The following is a 12,500-nucleotide window of genomic DNA, read 5'->3' as shown; positions in this document are numbered from 1 at the left end:
GCTTTTCTTAGACATGAGTAGGGGGGCTCAGCTTTTCTTAGACATGAATGGGGGGGGTCTCAGCTTTTCTTAGACATGAGTATGGGGGGGGCTCAGCTTTTCTTAGACATGAGTAGGGGGGGGCTCAGCTTTTAGACATGAGTAGGGGGGGCTCAGCTTTTAGACATGAGTAGGGGGGGGCTCTGCTTTTCTTAGACATGAGTGGGGGGAGCTCATCTTTTCTTAGACATGAGTAGGGGGGGGCTCAGCTTTTCTTAGACATGAATGGGGGGGGGGGGAGGCAAGGAGAAAGGTTGGGACCCACTGGTCTAGAGAGTATTGCAGCGTGTTGTCCGTTGGGTTGCTGCACCCAGTTTAGATCCAGAACCAGATTCACAAGCAGAACCAGATCCAGAACCGGATCCAGATCCAGAACCAGAACCGGATCCAGATCCAGAACCAGATCCAGAACCGGATCCAGAACCAGAACCAGATCCAGATCCAGAACCAGATCCAGAACCAGATCCAGAAGCTTCCTCAGGATCAATATCGTCTGAGCTCTATCAAAGTGTCAAATCATGTTTTAGTTGCTTTCTGATTCACACAAGACAAATCACCCCGACTTCATACCGGTTTAGTCCAGTTTTAAATGTTTATTATTGAGATTCCCACAACATTCCCATAACATTCCCATAACATTCCCACAACATTCCCACAACATTCCCATAACATTCCCATAACATTCCCCTTCATTGTGCCGCCCTGCGTCCAAACCGTAGCGTGGCAGACCGTGATGTCAGTAACTATGGTATCGTTGTGGATATAATATGGTTATAAACGTGTGATTAACACTCCTGGTTCACACGTTCACACAGAGTCCCAGAGACCAGTTCACCTCAGAGTCACAAAGCATCCAGAAACCAGAACCCTCTGCAGGATTTAGTCCGTGATCAGCTGGGAACAGCTGGCCGGGGGTCCTGGATCAGCTGGCTGGGGGTCCTGGATCAGCTGGCTGGGGGTCCTGGATCAGCTGGCCGGGGGTCCTGGAGTCGGCAGACACACCTGTTGCCCCCTCAGCCTCTGAGTGCACACCTGGACACCTGCACAGGTATTCAACAATCATTATACATATTATACAGATAGACAGACAGACAGATAGAGAGATAGACAGACAGATAGATAGACAGATAGACAGACAGATAGATAGACAGAGAGATAGACAGACAGATAGACAGATAGACAGACAGATAGATAGACAGATAGAGAGATAGACAGACAGATAGATAGACAGACAGACAGACAGACAGACAGATAGAGAGATAGATAGAGAGATAGACAGAGAGATAGACAGACAGATAGACAGATAGATAGATAGACAGACAGATAGACAGACAGAGAGATAGACAGACAGACAGACAGATAGATAGAGAGATAGATAGACAGACAGAGAGATAGATAGAGAGATAGACAGACAGATAGATAGACAGACAGACAGATAGATAGACAGACAGAGAGATAGATAGACAGATAGATAGACAGACAGAGAGAGATAGAGAGATAGACAGACAGACAGAGATAGACAGACAGACAGACAGACAGACAGATAGATAGACAGATAGATAGATAGACAGACAGATAGACAGACAGACAGATAGATAGAGAGATAGACAGACAGATAGATAGACAGACAGACAGACAGATAGACAGACAGAGAGATAGACAGACAGATAGACAGACAGACAGATAGATAGAGAGATAGACAGACAGACAGATAGACAGACAGACAGACAGACGAGCGATATTAGGGTTGGTACGGTTCATGGAGCTATAAATAAACGTGCTTGGTCGGGACTATTGCCGTTCCTTTAGCGCTATAAGTAAATGTGCTTGGTCGGGACTATTGACGTCCCTTTAGAGCTATAAGTAAACGTGCTTGGTCGGGACTATTGACGTCCCTTTAGAGCTATAAGTAAACGTTCTTGGTCGGGACTATTGACGTCCCCTTTAGAGCTATAAGTAAACGTGCTTGGTCGGGACTATTGACGTCCCCTTTAGCGCTATAAGTAAACGTGCTTGGTCGGGACTATTGCCGTCCCTTTAGAGCTATAAGTAAACGTGCTTGGTCGGGACTATTGACGTCCCTTTAGCGCTATAAGTAAACGTGCTTGGTCGGGACTATTGCCGTCCCCTTTAGAGCTATAAGTAAACGTGCTTGGTCGGGACTATTGACGTCCCCTTTAGAGCTATAAGTAAACGTGCTTGGTCGGGACTATTGACGTCCCCTTTAGAGCTATAAGTAAACGTGCTTGGTCGGGACTATTGACGTCCCCTTTAGAGCTATAAGTAACGTGCTTGGTCGGGACTATTGACGTCCCCTTTAGAGCTATAAGTAACGTGCTTGGTCGGGACTATTGACGTCCCCTTTAGAGCTATAAGTAAACGAGCTTGGTCGGGACTATTGACGTCCCCTTTAGAGCTATAAGTAAACGTGCTTGGTCGGGACTATTGACGTCCCCTTTAGCTCTATAAGTAAACGAGCTTGGTCGGGACTATTGACGTCCCCTTTAGCGCTATAAGTAAACGTGCTTGGTCGGGACTATTGACGTCCCCTTTAGAGCTATAAGTAAACGTGCTTGGTCGGGACTATTGACGTCCCCTTTAGGGCTATAAGTAAACGTGGTCGGGACTATTGACGTCCCTTTAGAGCTATAAGTAAACGTGCTTGGTCGGGACTATTGCCGTTCCTTTTGACGCAGTTATGTTAAGGAAAGGGTCGTGGGTGGGCGTACGGTTCTGTGACACGCGGGAGGAAAGAAAAAAGCGACTATAGCAAACGTGACAAGCGGGACGTGAACCCCGCTCTCCTGGTGAAAGTCCTGTGTTTGACCCCCCCCCCAACCAACCTCCTTACTCCTCTCTAAATCCTCTCTAACTGCTGCTCTCCCCGGTGCGTTACACAAACACGCTGAAAGACGCCTTTTTCGTCGCATCAGACGCTGACAGCCACTGTCCAAACGAATGAGAACGGGTTGGATTGAAGGCTTAAAAACAATATATACACTACAACAATACAACAAATACACATAAAACACGAAAGACGTAGACACAGACAAATAAAAATGACACAATCACTGTTCCAGATTATGACACCTGGCAGGTTGATGGCATGAGAAAAACACAACACAAGTACCATACACAGTAGACACAGGTAGAAGTACACAGACACACATTAGGATGCATCACCAACACCAAGCACACACAGAGACACTCCTGTAGCCATGAATACATGAATGTGCTGCCTGCACGATCCCATACGCACAAGATGATAATCCTGTTTTACGAGGACACTGTAGCGGTCTGCCATTAGCCTCCACCGGGAAGCTAACGCTAGTTTAGCTAGCAGCTAATTTGGCTAAGCGCTAGCTCACAGCTTGATTCAGTCTAAAATAACGTTAACTCAAACTAAACCCTGGGAGAAGCCGGCTACAGCTACATTAAGACGTTACAGTAATACCTATAAAGACAAGTACTGATTAGTTGTATTTTAAAGTAAAGTAGAAGTAACAGCTGTTATATATTTGAACGTTTCAGGTTTTAGTTTGAGGGTCTTTTGTTAAGTTAAAAACTAAAATATTAATGATTTGTCCGGCGGTGGTCGCTCCGGTGTTTATTTAGGACGAAAATATGCCGCCAGTTGTATATATATATATATATTAGGGCTGTCAGTTCGATTAATTAATCTGAGAAAAAATAAACCGTTAAAGACATGAACCCAGATGAATCCGTTCCATGTTGACGTTTGCATACAGACGAAAATCTGGCTCCACTGATATGTCTGCTCTTCTCTCTGCTGCTCTGAAACACAAACCCTGCTGCATGTGACGCTAGTTAACACTATACTCGACAGCAGCTAACGTTAGCCTACCGCTAGCTAGTTAACACTATACTCAACAGCAGCTAACGTTAGCCTACCGCTAGCTAGTTAACACTATACTCGACAGCAGCTAACGTTAGCCTACCGCTAGCTAGTTAACACCATACTCGACAGCAGCTAATGTTAGCCTACCGCTAGCTAGTTAACACTATACTCGAAAGCAGCTAACGTTAGCATACCGCTAGCTAGTTAACACTATACTCGACAGCAGCTAACGTTTGCTTACCGCTAGCTAGTTAACACTATACTCGACAGCAGCTAACGTTAGCCTACCGCTAGCTAGTTAACACTATACTCGATAACACTATACTCGACAGCAGCTAACGTTAGCCTACCGCTAGCTAGTTAACACTATACTCGACAGCAGCTAACGTTAGTCTACCGCTAGCTAGTTAACACTATACTCGACAGCAGCTAACGTTAGCCTACCGCTAGCTAGTTAACACTATACTCGACAGCAGCTAACGTTAGCCTACCGCTAGCTAGTTAACACTATACTCGACAGCAGCCAACGTTAGCCTACCGCTAGCTAGTTAACACTATACTCGACAGCAGCTAACGGTAGCCTACCGCTAGCTAGTTAACACTATACTCGACAGCAGCTAACGTTAGCCTACCGCTAGCTAGTTAACACTATATTCGACAGCAGCTAACGTTAGCCTACCGCTAGCTAGTTAACACTATACTCGACAGCAGCCAACGTTAGCCTACCGCTAGCTAGTTAACACTATACTCGACAGCAGCCAACGTTAGCCTACCGCTAGCTAGTTAACACTATACTCGACAGCAGCCAACGTTAGCCTACCGCTAGCTAGTTAACACTATACTCGACAGCAGCCAACGTTAGCCTACCGCTAGCTAGTTAACACTATACTCGACAGCAGCTAACGTTAGCCTACCGCTAGCTAGTTAACACTATACTCGACAGCAGCTAACGTTAGCCTACCGCTAGCTAGTTAACACTATACTCGACAGCAGCTAATGTTAGCCTACCGCTAGCTAGTTAACACTATGCTCGACAGCAGCTAACGGTAGCCTACCACTAGCTAGTAGCTGGATTAAACAGGGTTAAATGCTGACAGCTAACGCTAAACGGTGTAAAGTATATATACATATATATAGATATGTATATATATTATATATATATGTATGTATGATGATATGTTGACATTCAAGACGGTGATTATTGCCGAAAAGCGACTAGTTTGCAGGTATGAGTACTACGTAGTTATGTGCATATTGGATCGTGCAGGCAGCACAGATCGCGTACCGACAGATGGTTCTCACAGCGTGTCTGGCGGCTGGAAGCGGCTCTCCTCTCCGTCCAGGACGCCGTGGTACATGGCGATCTCCTGCTCCAGCCGCTGCTTGTTGCTAAGCAACGTGTCGTAGTCCCGGCGCTGCTGCTCGATCTCGCCGTGCACGTCGGACAGCTCGGCCTCCAGCTTCGCCACCACCGAGCCCAGGTTCTGCAGCTCAATGTCGTGCCAGTGGCGGGCGTCCCCCAGAGAGTTCTCCAGACCACGTTTCTAGACACACACACACACACACACACACACACACACACACACACACACACACACACATATACACACACATTATTGTGTATTGAGTTATTTTGTGCGCCCCAGTTCAGCCTGTTGTCATTGTACATGTATTCTATTACATTACACTTTGTTTTATCCAAAGCGATGTTTTCAGCTATGAAGGTCCACACTCCTGACAGCAGGGATCAGGCGCTAACACATTAGCTTCAAATAAGAGACACATGGAACATATAGCTACGAAAAGTACTGGAACACTCTAGCTCAGAGACTTAACCTGGACTCTAGCTCAGAGACTTAACTTGGACTCTAGCTCAGAGACTTGAGACTTGGACTCTAGCTCAGAGACTTGACCTGGACTCTAGCTCAGAGACTTAACTTGGACTCTAGCTCAGAGACTTAACTTGGACTCTAGCTCAGAGACTTGACCTGGACTCTAGCTCAGAGACTTAACTTGGACTCTAGCTCAGAGACTTGACCTGGACTCTAGCTCAGAGACTTGACCTGGACTCTAGCTCAGAGACTTGAGACCTGGACTCTAGCTCAGAGACTTGACTTGGACTCTAGCTCAGAGACTTGAGACTTGGACTCTAGCTCAGAGACTTGACCTGGACTCTAGCTCAGAGACCTGAGACTTGGACTATAGCTCAGAGACTTGACCTGGACTCTAGCTCAGAGACTTGACTTGGACTCTAGCTCAGAGACTTGACCTGGACTCTAGCTCAGAGACCTGAGACTTGGACTATAGCTCAGAGACTTGACTTGGACTCTAGCTCAGAGACTTGAGACTTGGACTCTAGCTCAGAAACCTGAGACTTGGACTCTAGCTCAGAGACCTGAGACTTGGACTCTAGCTCAGAGACCTGAGACTTGTTGGCATGCGTGACTCACCAGGGCTCGGATGGACTCGGTCTCGGCCTGCAGACTCTGGATCTTACAGCCTGCGTCGTTACACTCGGCCTTCAGGAACTCCAGCTGCTGCTCCTCGGGACTCAGGCTGCTACTCACACACTCAGACTCCTGTATACACACACACACACACACACACACACACACACACACACACACACACACACACACACACACACACACACACACACACACACACACACACACACATACACACACAATACACACACACACACACACACACACACACACACACACACACACAATACATACACACAGATATAAATTCCGACTTATTATTAAAAACATTCCAGCTGTTTTCTCCGTTAGAGGGGGGGTTACTGTTTTCTCCGTTACAGGGGGGTTAGTGTTTTCTCCGTTAGAGGGGTTAGTGTTTTCTCCGTTAGAGGGGGGTTACTGTTTTCTCTGTTGGGGGGTTACTGTTTTCTCCGTTAGAGGGGGTTAGTGTTTTCTCCGTTAGAGGGGGGTTACTGTTTTACTCCGTTAGAGAGGGGGGTTACAGTTCTCTCCGTTAGAGGGGGGTTACAGTTCTCTCCATTAGAGGGGGGGTTACAGTTCTCTCCGTTAGAGGGGGGGTTACAGTTCTCTCCGTTAGAGGGGGGGGGGTTAGTGTTTTCTCCATTAGAGGGGGAGGTTACTGTTTTCTCCGTTAGAGGGGGGGTTACAGTTCTCTCCGTTAGAGGGGGTTAGTGTTTTCTCCATTAGAGGGGGTTAGTGTTTTCTCCGTTAGAGGGGGTTTACTGTTTTCTCCGTTAGAGGGGGGTTACAGTTCTCTCCATTAGAGGGGGTTAGTGTTTTCTCCGTTAGAGGGGGTTTACTGTTTTCTCTGTTAGAGGGGGTTAGTGTTTTCTCCGTTAGAGGGGGGGTTACTGTTTTCTCCGTTGGGGGGGTTACTGTTTTCTCCGTTAGAGGGGGTTAGTGTTTTCTCCGTTAGAGGGGGGGTTACTGTTTTCTCCGTTAGAGAGGGGGGTTACAGTTCTCTCCGTTAGAGGGGGGGGTTACAGTTCTCTCCGTTAGAGGGGGTTAGTGTTTTCTCCGTTAGAGGGGGGGGTTAGTGTTTTCTCCGTTAGAGGGGGTTAGTGTTTTCTCTGTTAGAGGGGGGTTACAGTTCTCTCCATTAGAGGGGGGGGTTACAGTTCTCTCCGTTAAAGGGGGTTAGTGTTTTCTCGGTTAGAGGGGGGTTACTGTTTTCTCCGTTAGAGGGGGGGTTAGTGTTTTCTCCATTAGAGGGGGGGTTACTGTTTTCTCCGTTAGAGGAGGGGGTTACTGTTTTCTCCGTTAGAGGGGGGGGTTACTGTTTTCTCCGTTAGAGGGGGGGTTACAGTTCTGTCCGTTAGAGGGGGGGGTTACAGTTCTCTCCGTTAGAGGGGGGGTTAGTGTTTTCTCCGTTAGAGGGGGGGGGTTAGTGTTTTCTCCGTTAGAGGGGGTTTAGTGTTTTCTCCGTTAGAGGGGGGGGGGTTACTTTGAGCCTCACCTTGCACTCCAGGTAGCTGTCGGTGTCGGCTCGGTTCCTCTCCGTAACTTTCTCCCAATGGTTCCGGATAAAGGCCAGGATCTGGTCCAGACTGGTTTCTATAGGCGAGTCGGGCTCGTCCACGTCTCGGCCCGCCATCTGAATGTAGAGGGCGCGCACATCCTGCACGCACACACGCACATTTAGGGTCAGTTTCCTGCTCACAGAAATATAAATAAACCAATCAAATGAATCATAGGCTGTGTCTCAAACCGCCTACTGTCACACTTAGATATACTTCAAACTCTTAGTTTGAAGTATATCGTGGAGATAACGCGCTGAAAGTACCAGGATGACCCCCTAAAAAACGGTCCAAAAGTTCAGTGTGGAACGATGGACCCTACTCGCACTAAACGGGCGCCATCTGGACTACAAAGCGGAAAGGGGAGGGACCAGGGACGTCGCCCGGCAGCTGATTGGACGAACGAGTCACGTGGGTCTGGCTTCTACCGGATGTCACAACCGGGCATAATGGCGTCTCGTTCAGAATACGATCTCGTATTTTATGAAAATAGTTCACCGAAACATGTTTCTGAAAACATGTTAAGCGAGATACAGGCCATGCAGTCTTCACGCAGAGGACTACAGCAGGAAGTGGTCAGTGACCATTAGCAGTGGACTACAGCAGGAAGTGGTCAGTGACCATTAGCAGTGGGACTACAGCAGGAAGTGGTCAGTGACCATTAGCGGTGGGACTACAGCAGGAAGTGGTCAGTGACCATTAGCGGTGGGACTACAGCAGGAAGTGGTCAGTGACCATTAGCAGTGGACTACAGCAGGAAGTGGTCTTGACCATTAGCAGTGGGACTACAGCAGGAAGTGGTCAGTGACCATTAGCAGTAGGACTACAGCAGGAAGTGGTCTTGACCATTAGCGGTGGGACTACAGCAGGAAGTGGTCAGTGACCATTAGCGGTGGGACTACAGCAGGAAGTGGTCAGTGACCATTAGCGGTCATCTACAGCAGGAAGTGGTCAGTGACCATTAGCAGTCATCTACAGCAGGAAGTGGTCAGTGACCATTAGCAGTCATCTACAGCAGGAAGTGGTCAGTGACCATTAGCAGTGGGACTACAGCAGGAAGTGGTCAGTGACCATTAGCAGTGGACTACAGCAGGAAGTGGTCAGTGACCATTAGCAGTCATCTACAGCAGGAAGTGGTCAGTGACCATTAGCAGTGTACTGACAGAAGTATGCAGAATAAGACACGATAATAATCTCAGTGAAAGTCAGCAGTTGTCTATTGACAATCAATTAATCAGCTAGCTCTGCTCTGATTGGTTGGAGAGCTATCCTATTGGTGCAGAGGGAATCTGAAAGACAACCGTTTATCCCGCCCCTCAGATTGAGCCCCTGCCAATGGGGGAGTTCCCGGACCCAACATCTGGTTGTGGGTCAGACCCAGACCCAACATCTGGATGTGGGTCAGACCCAGACCAACATCTGGATGAGGGTCAGACCTAGACCAACATCTGGATGTGGGTCAGACCCAGACCCAACATCTGGATGTGGGTCAGACCCAGACCAGCATCTGGATGTGGGTCAGACCCAGACCAACATCTGGATGTGGGTCAGACCCAGACCAACATCTGATGTGGGTCAGACCCAGCATCTGGATGTGGGTCAGACCCAGACCAACATCTGGATGTGGGTCATACCCAGACCAGCATCTGGATGTGGGTCAGACCCAGACCAACATCTGGATGAGGGTCAGACCCAGACCAACATCTGGATGTGGGTCATACCCAGACCCAACATCTGGTTGTGGGTCAGACCCAGACCCAACATCTGGATGTGGGTCAGACCCAGACCCAACATCTGGATGTGGGTCAGACTCAGCATCTGGATGTGGGTCAGACCTAGCCCAGCATCTGGATGTGGGTCAGACCCAGACCAACATCTGGATGAGGGTCAGACCCAGACCAACATCTGGATGTGGGTCATACCCAGACCCAACATCTGGTTGTGGGTCAGACCCAGACCCAACAACTGGATGTGGGTCAGACCCAGACCCAACATCTGGATGTGGGTCAGACCTAGACCAACATCTGGTTGTGGGTCAGACCCAGCATCTGGATGTGGGTCAGACCTAGACCAGCATCTGGATGTGGGTCAGACCCAGCATCTGGATGTGGGTCAGACCTAGACCAGCATCTGGTTGTGGGTCAGACCCAGACCCACAACTGGATGAGGGTCAGACCCAGACCAACATCTGGATGTGGGTCATACCCAGACTCAACATCTGGTTGTGGGTCAGACCCAGACCCAACATCTGGATGTGGGTCAGACCTAGACCAACATCTGATGTGGGTCAGACCCAGCATCTGGATGTGGGTCAGACCCAGACCAGCATCTGGATGTGGGTCAGACCCAGCATCTGGATGTGGGTCAGACCTAGACCAGCATCTGGATGTGGGTCAGACCCAGACCAACATCTGATTTTGGGTCAGACCCAGCATCTGGATGTGGGTCATACCCAGACCCAACATCTGGATGTGGGTCAGACCCAGACCCAACATCTGGATGTGGGTCAGACCCAGACCAGCATCTGGATGTGGGTCAGACCCAGACCAGCATCTGGATGTGGGGCTGGCTGGTCAGGCTAGGTTTTGTGTGTGTGAGGCTGGTTTTGTGTTGAGTAGTTTGGTGCGACCTGCTCGTGGTTGAGCTCCAGGTTTCTCAGCTCGGCTCTCATGTTGTCCATCTGTTCCTCCAGCTCGGCCTTGGTCAGGTCGGCGTCCTCCATCACTTTGTACAGCGAGCTGATCTCCTCCTCCACGGCCTTCCTGAAAGGCTGCTCGTTCTCAAACCTGCAGGAGCCACAAACACCCTAGTTACTTAGTACTACCTTAGTTACTTAGTACTACCTTAGTTACTTAGTACTACCTTAGTTACTTAGTACTACCTTAGTTACTCCTCCCAAAAACCTTCCAAACAGGTGAAGAACACCACTGGAGTTAGCCCTCAGCCCTCACTGTGTCTATGTGTGTGTGTGTGTGTGTGTGTGTCTATGTGTGTGTGTCTATGTGTGTGTGTGTGTGTGTGTGTGTGTGTGTGTGTGTGTGTGTGTGTCTATGTGTGTGTGTGTGTGTGTGTGTGTGTGTGTGTGTGTGTGTCTATGTGTGTGTGTGTGTATGTGTGTGTGTGTGTGTGTGTGTGTGTGTGTGTGTGTGTGTCTATGTGTGTGTGTGAGCGTGTGTCTGTGTGTGTGTGTGTGTGTGTGTGTATATGTGTGTGTGTGCATGTGTGTGTGTGTGTGTGTATGCTAGTGTGTGTGTGTGTGTGCTCAGTGTGTGTGTGTGTGTGTGTGTGTGTGTGTGTGTGTGTGTGTGTCTATGTGAGTGTGTCTATGTGTGTGTGTGTGTGTGTGTGTGTGTCTATGTGAGTGTGTCTATGTGTGTGTGTGTGTGTGTCTATGTTTTTTTTTTAAAGGATTATTTAGATAGGGACAGATACAAAAAACATAGATAAGCTTCAACAGTCATCTGATGTGTGTATCACAGGGTTTTTGAAATAAAAAGAAATGAAATGAAAATGGAAGGACAGTGAGAGCACAGCGTAAAAACTAAATATGAGAGCAGACTGTTCCTGAATTAGCCACAGTTTGGTATGTTATTTAAAGTGTCTACTGTTGGAAACATGTCAGTGGTCGGGCAGACAGTCCATCATTCTGCCCCTTGTACTGAAAATGCAGTTTGGGAAATGATGTTCTACAGACAGGGATGCTACTGTCGCCTTAACGCTGCTGGGTGCTGGTTCTGGTACCACTTTGCTGTTTCATTATTGTTCTGCAAAGGGGGAGCAGCGTTATTGAGGCATTTGAAGACCAATGTCTGTGTGTGTGTGTGTGTGTGTGTGTGTGTGTGTGTATGACCTCTGACCTCTCCTTGAAGTCCTCTGCGTTGGCCTGAACATTCTCCGTCTGCAGCATCAGCCGAGCGTTGTCCAGGATCGCTTCACTGACCTGCAGGAAAAACAGGAAACCAGAGAACTGAAAGCAGCTGTACACACACACACACACACACACACACACACACACACACACACACACACACACACACATAGTGCGTTTCACTATCTTTGTGGGGACCCGTCATTGACATAATGCATTCCCTAGCCCCTTACCCTAACCTTAACCATCACCACTAAATGCCTAACCTTAACCCTTACCCTCACCCTAACCAGAACCTCATTCTAACCCTAATCCTAAAACCAGGTCTTAACCCTCAAACACACCTTTAACCTTGGGGGGTCCAGCATTTTGGGCCCACAAAGCTGTCGGGACCCCACAACCTCACGGTTTTTGGACCCCACGAATATAGTAAAACAAGAACACACACACAGAGACACACACAGACACACACAGACACACACACACACACACACACACACACACACACACACTGACGCACACACACACACACACACACACACACACACACACACAGTCTGGTAACTTTAGACAACATAGGGAACCAAACGGGAGCAGGACGGGATTTGGGAGTTTTTCTCTTGGGATTTTGTAGGACAGGATGTTTTTGGGGGGGCAGTCACTTAATTGGGATGTGACGGGAGTATTTTTGTGGGCTCGGGACGGGATGG

General features: G+C 48.4%; 1 protein-coding gene across 1 annotated transcript in view; it reads right to left on the bottom strand.

Annotated features, from left to right (window-relative positions):
- Nucleotides 1-697: 697 nt before the first annotated feature.
- Nucleotides 698-12,500, bottom strand: part of bfsp2 (beaded filament structural protein 2, phakinin) — a 12,941-nt gene continuing 1,138 nt past the window's right edge. The window contains exons 2-7 of the mRNA XM_078245148.1: nucleotides 11,780-11,862; nucleotides 10,552-10,708; nucleotides 7,862-8,023; nucleotides 6,349-6,477; nucleotides 5,201-5,442; nucleotides 698-1,079 (exon numbers count right to left, since the gene is read on the bottom strand). Of these exons, the coding sequence (XP_078101274.1) occupies nucleotides 962-1,079; nucleotides 5,201-5,442; nucleotides 6,349-6,477; nucleotides 7,862-8,023; nucleotides 10,552-10,708; nucleotides 11,780-11,862 (891 nt within the window). The 3' untranslated portion in view covers nucleotides 698-961. The remainder of the gene's footprint in view (nucleotides 1,080-5,200; nucleotides 5,443-6,348; nucleotides 6,478-7,861; nucleotides 8,024-10,551; nucleotides 10,709-11,779; nucleotides 11,863-12,500) is intronic.

This window comes from Sander vitreus, unplaced genomic scaffold (genome assembly GCF_031162955.1).
Source record: "Sander vitreus isolate 19-12246 unplaced genomic scaffold, sanVit1 ctg392_0, whole genome shotgun sequence".
Lineage (NCBI taxonomy): Eukaryota > Metazoa > Chordata > Actinopteri > Perciformes > Percidae > Sander > Sander vitreus.
The sequence above is the reverse complement of the archived record's forward strand: the minus strand, read 5'-3'. Positions and strand labels throughout refer to the sequence as shown.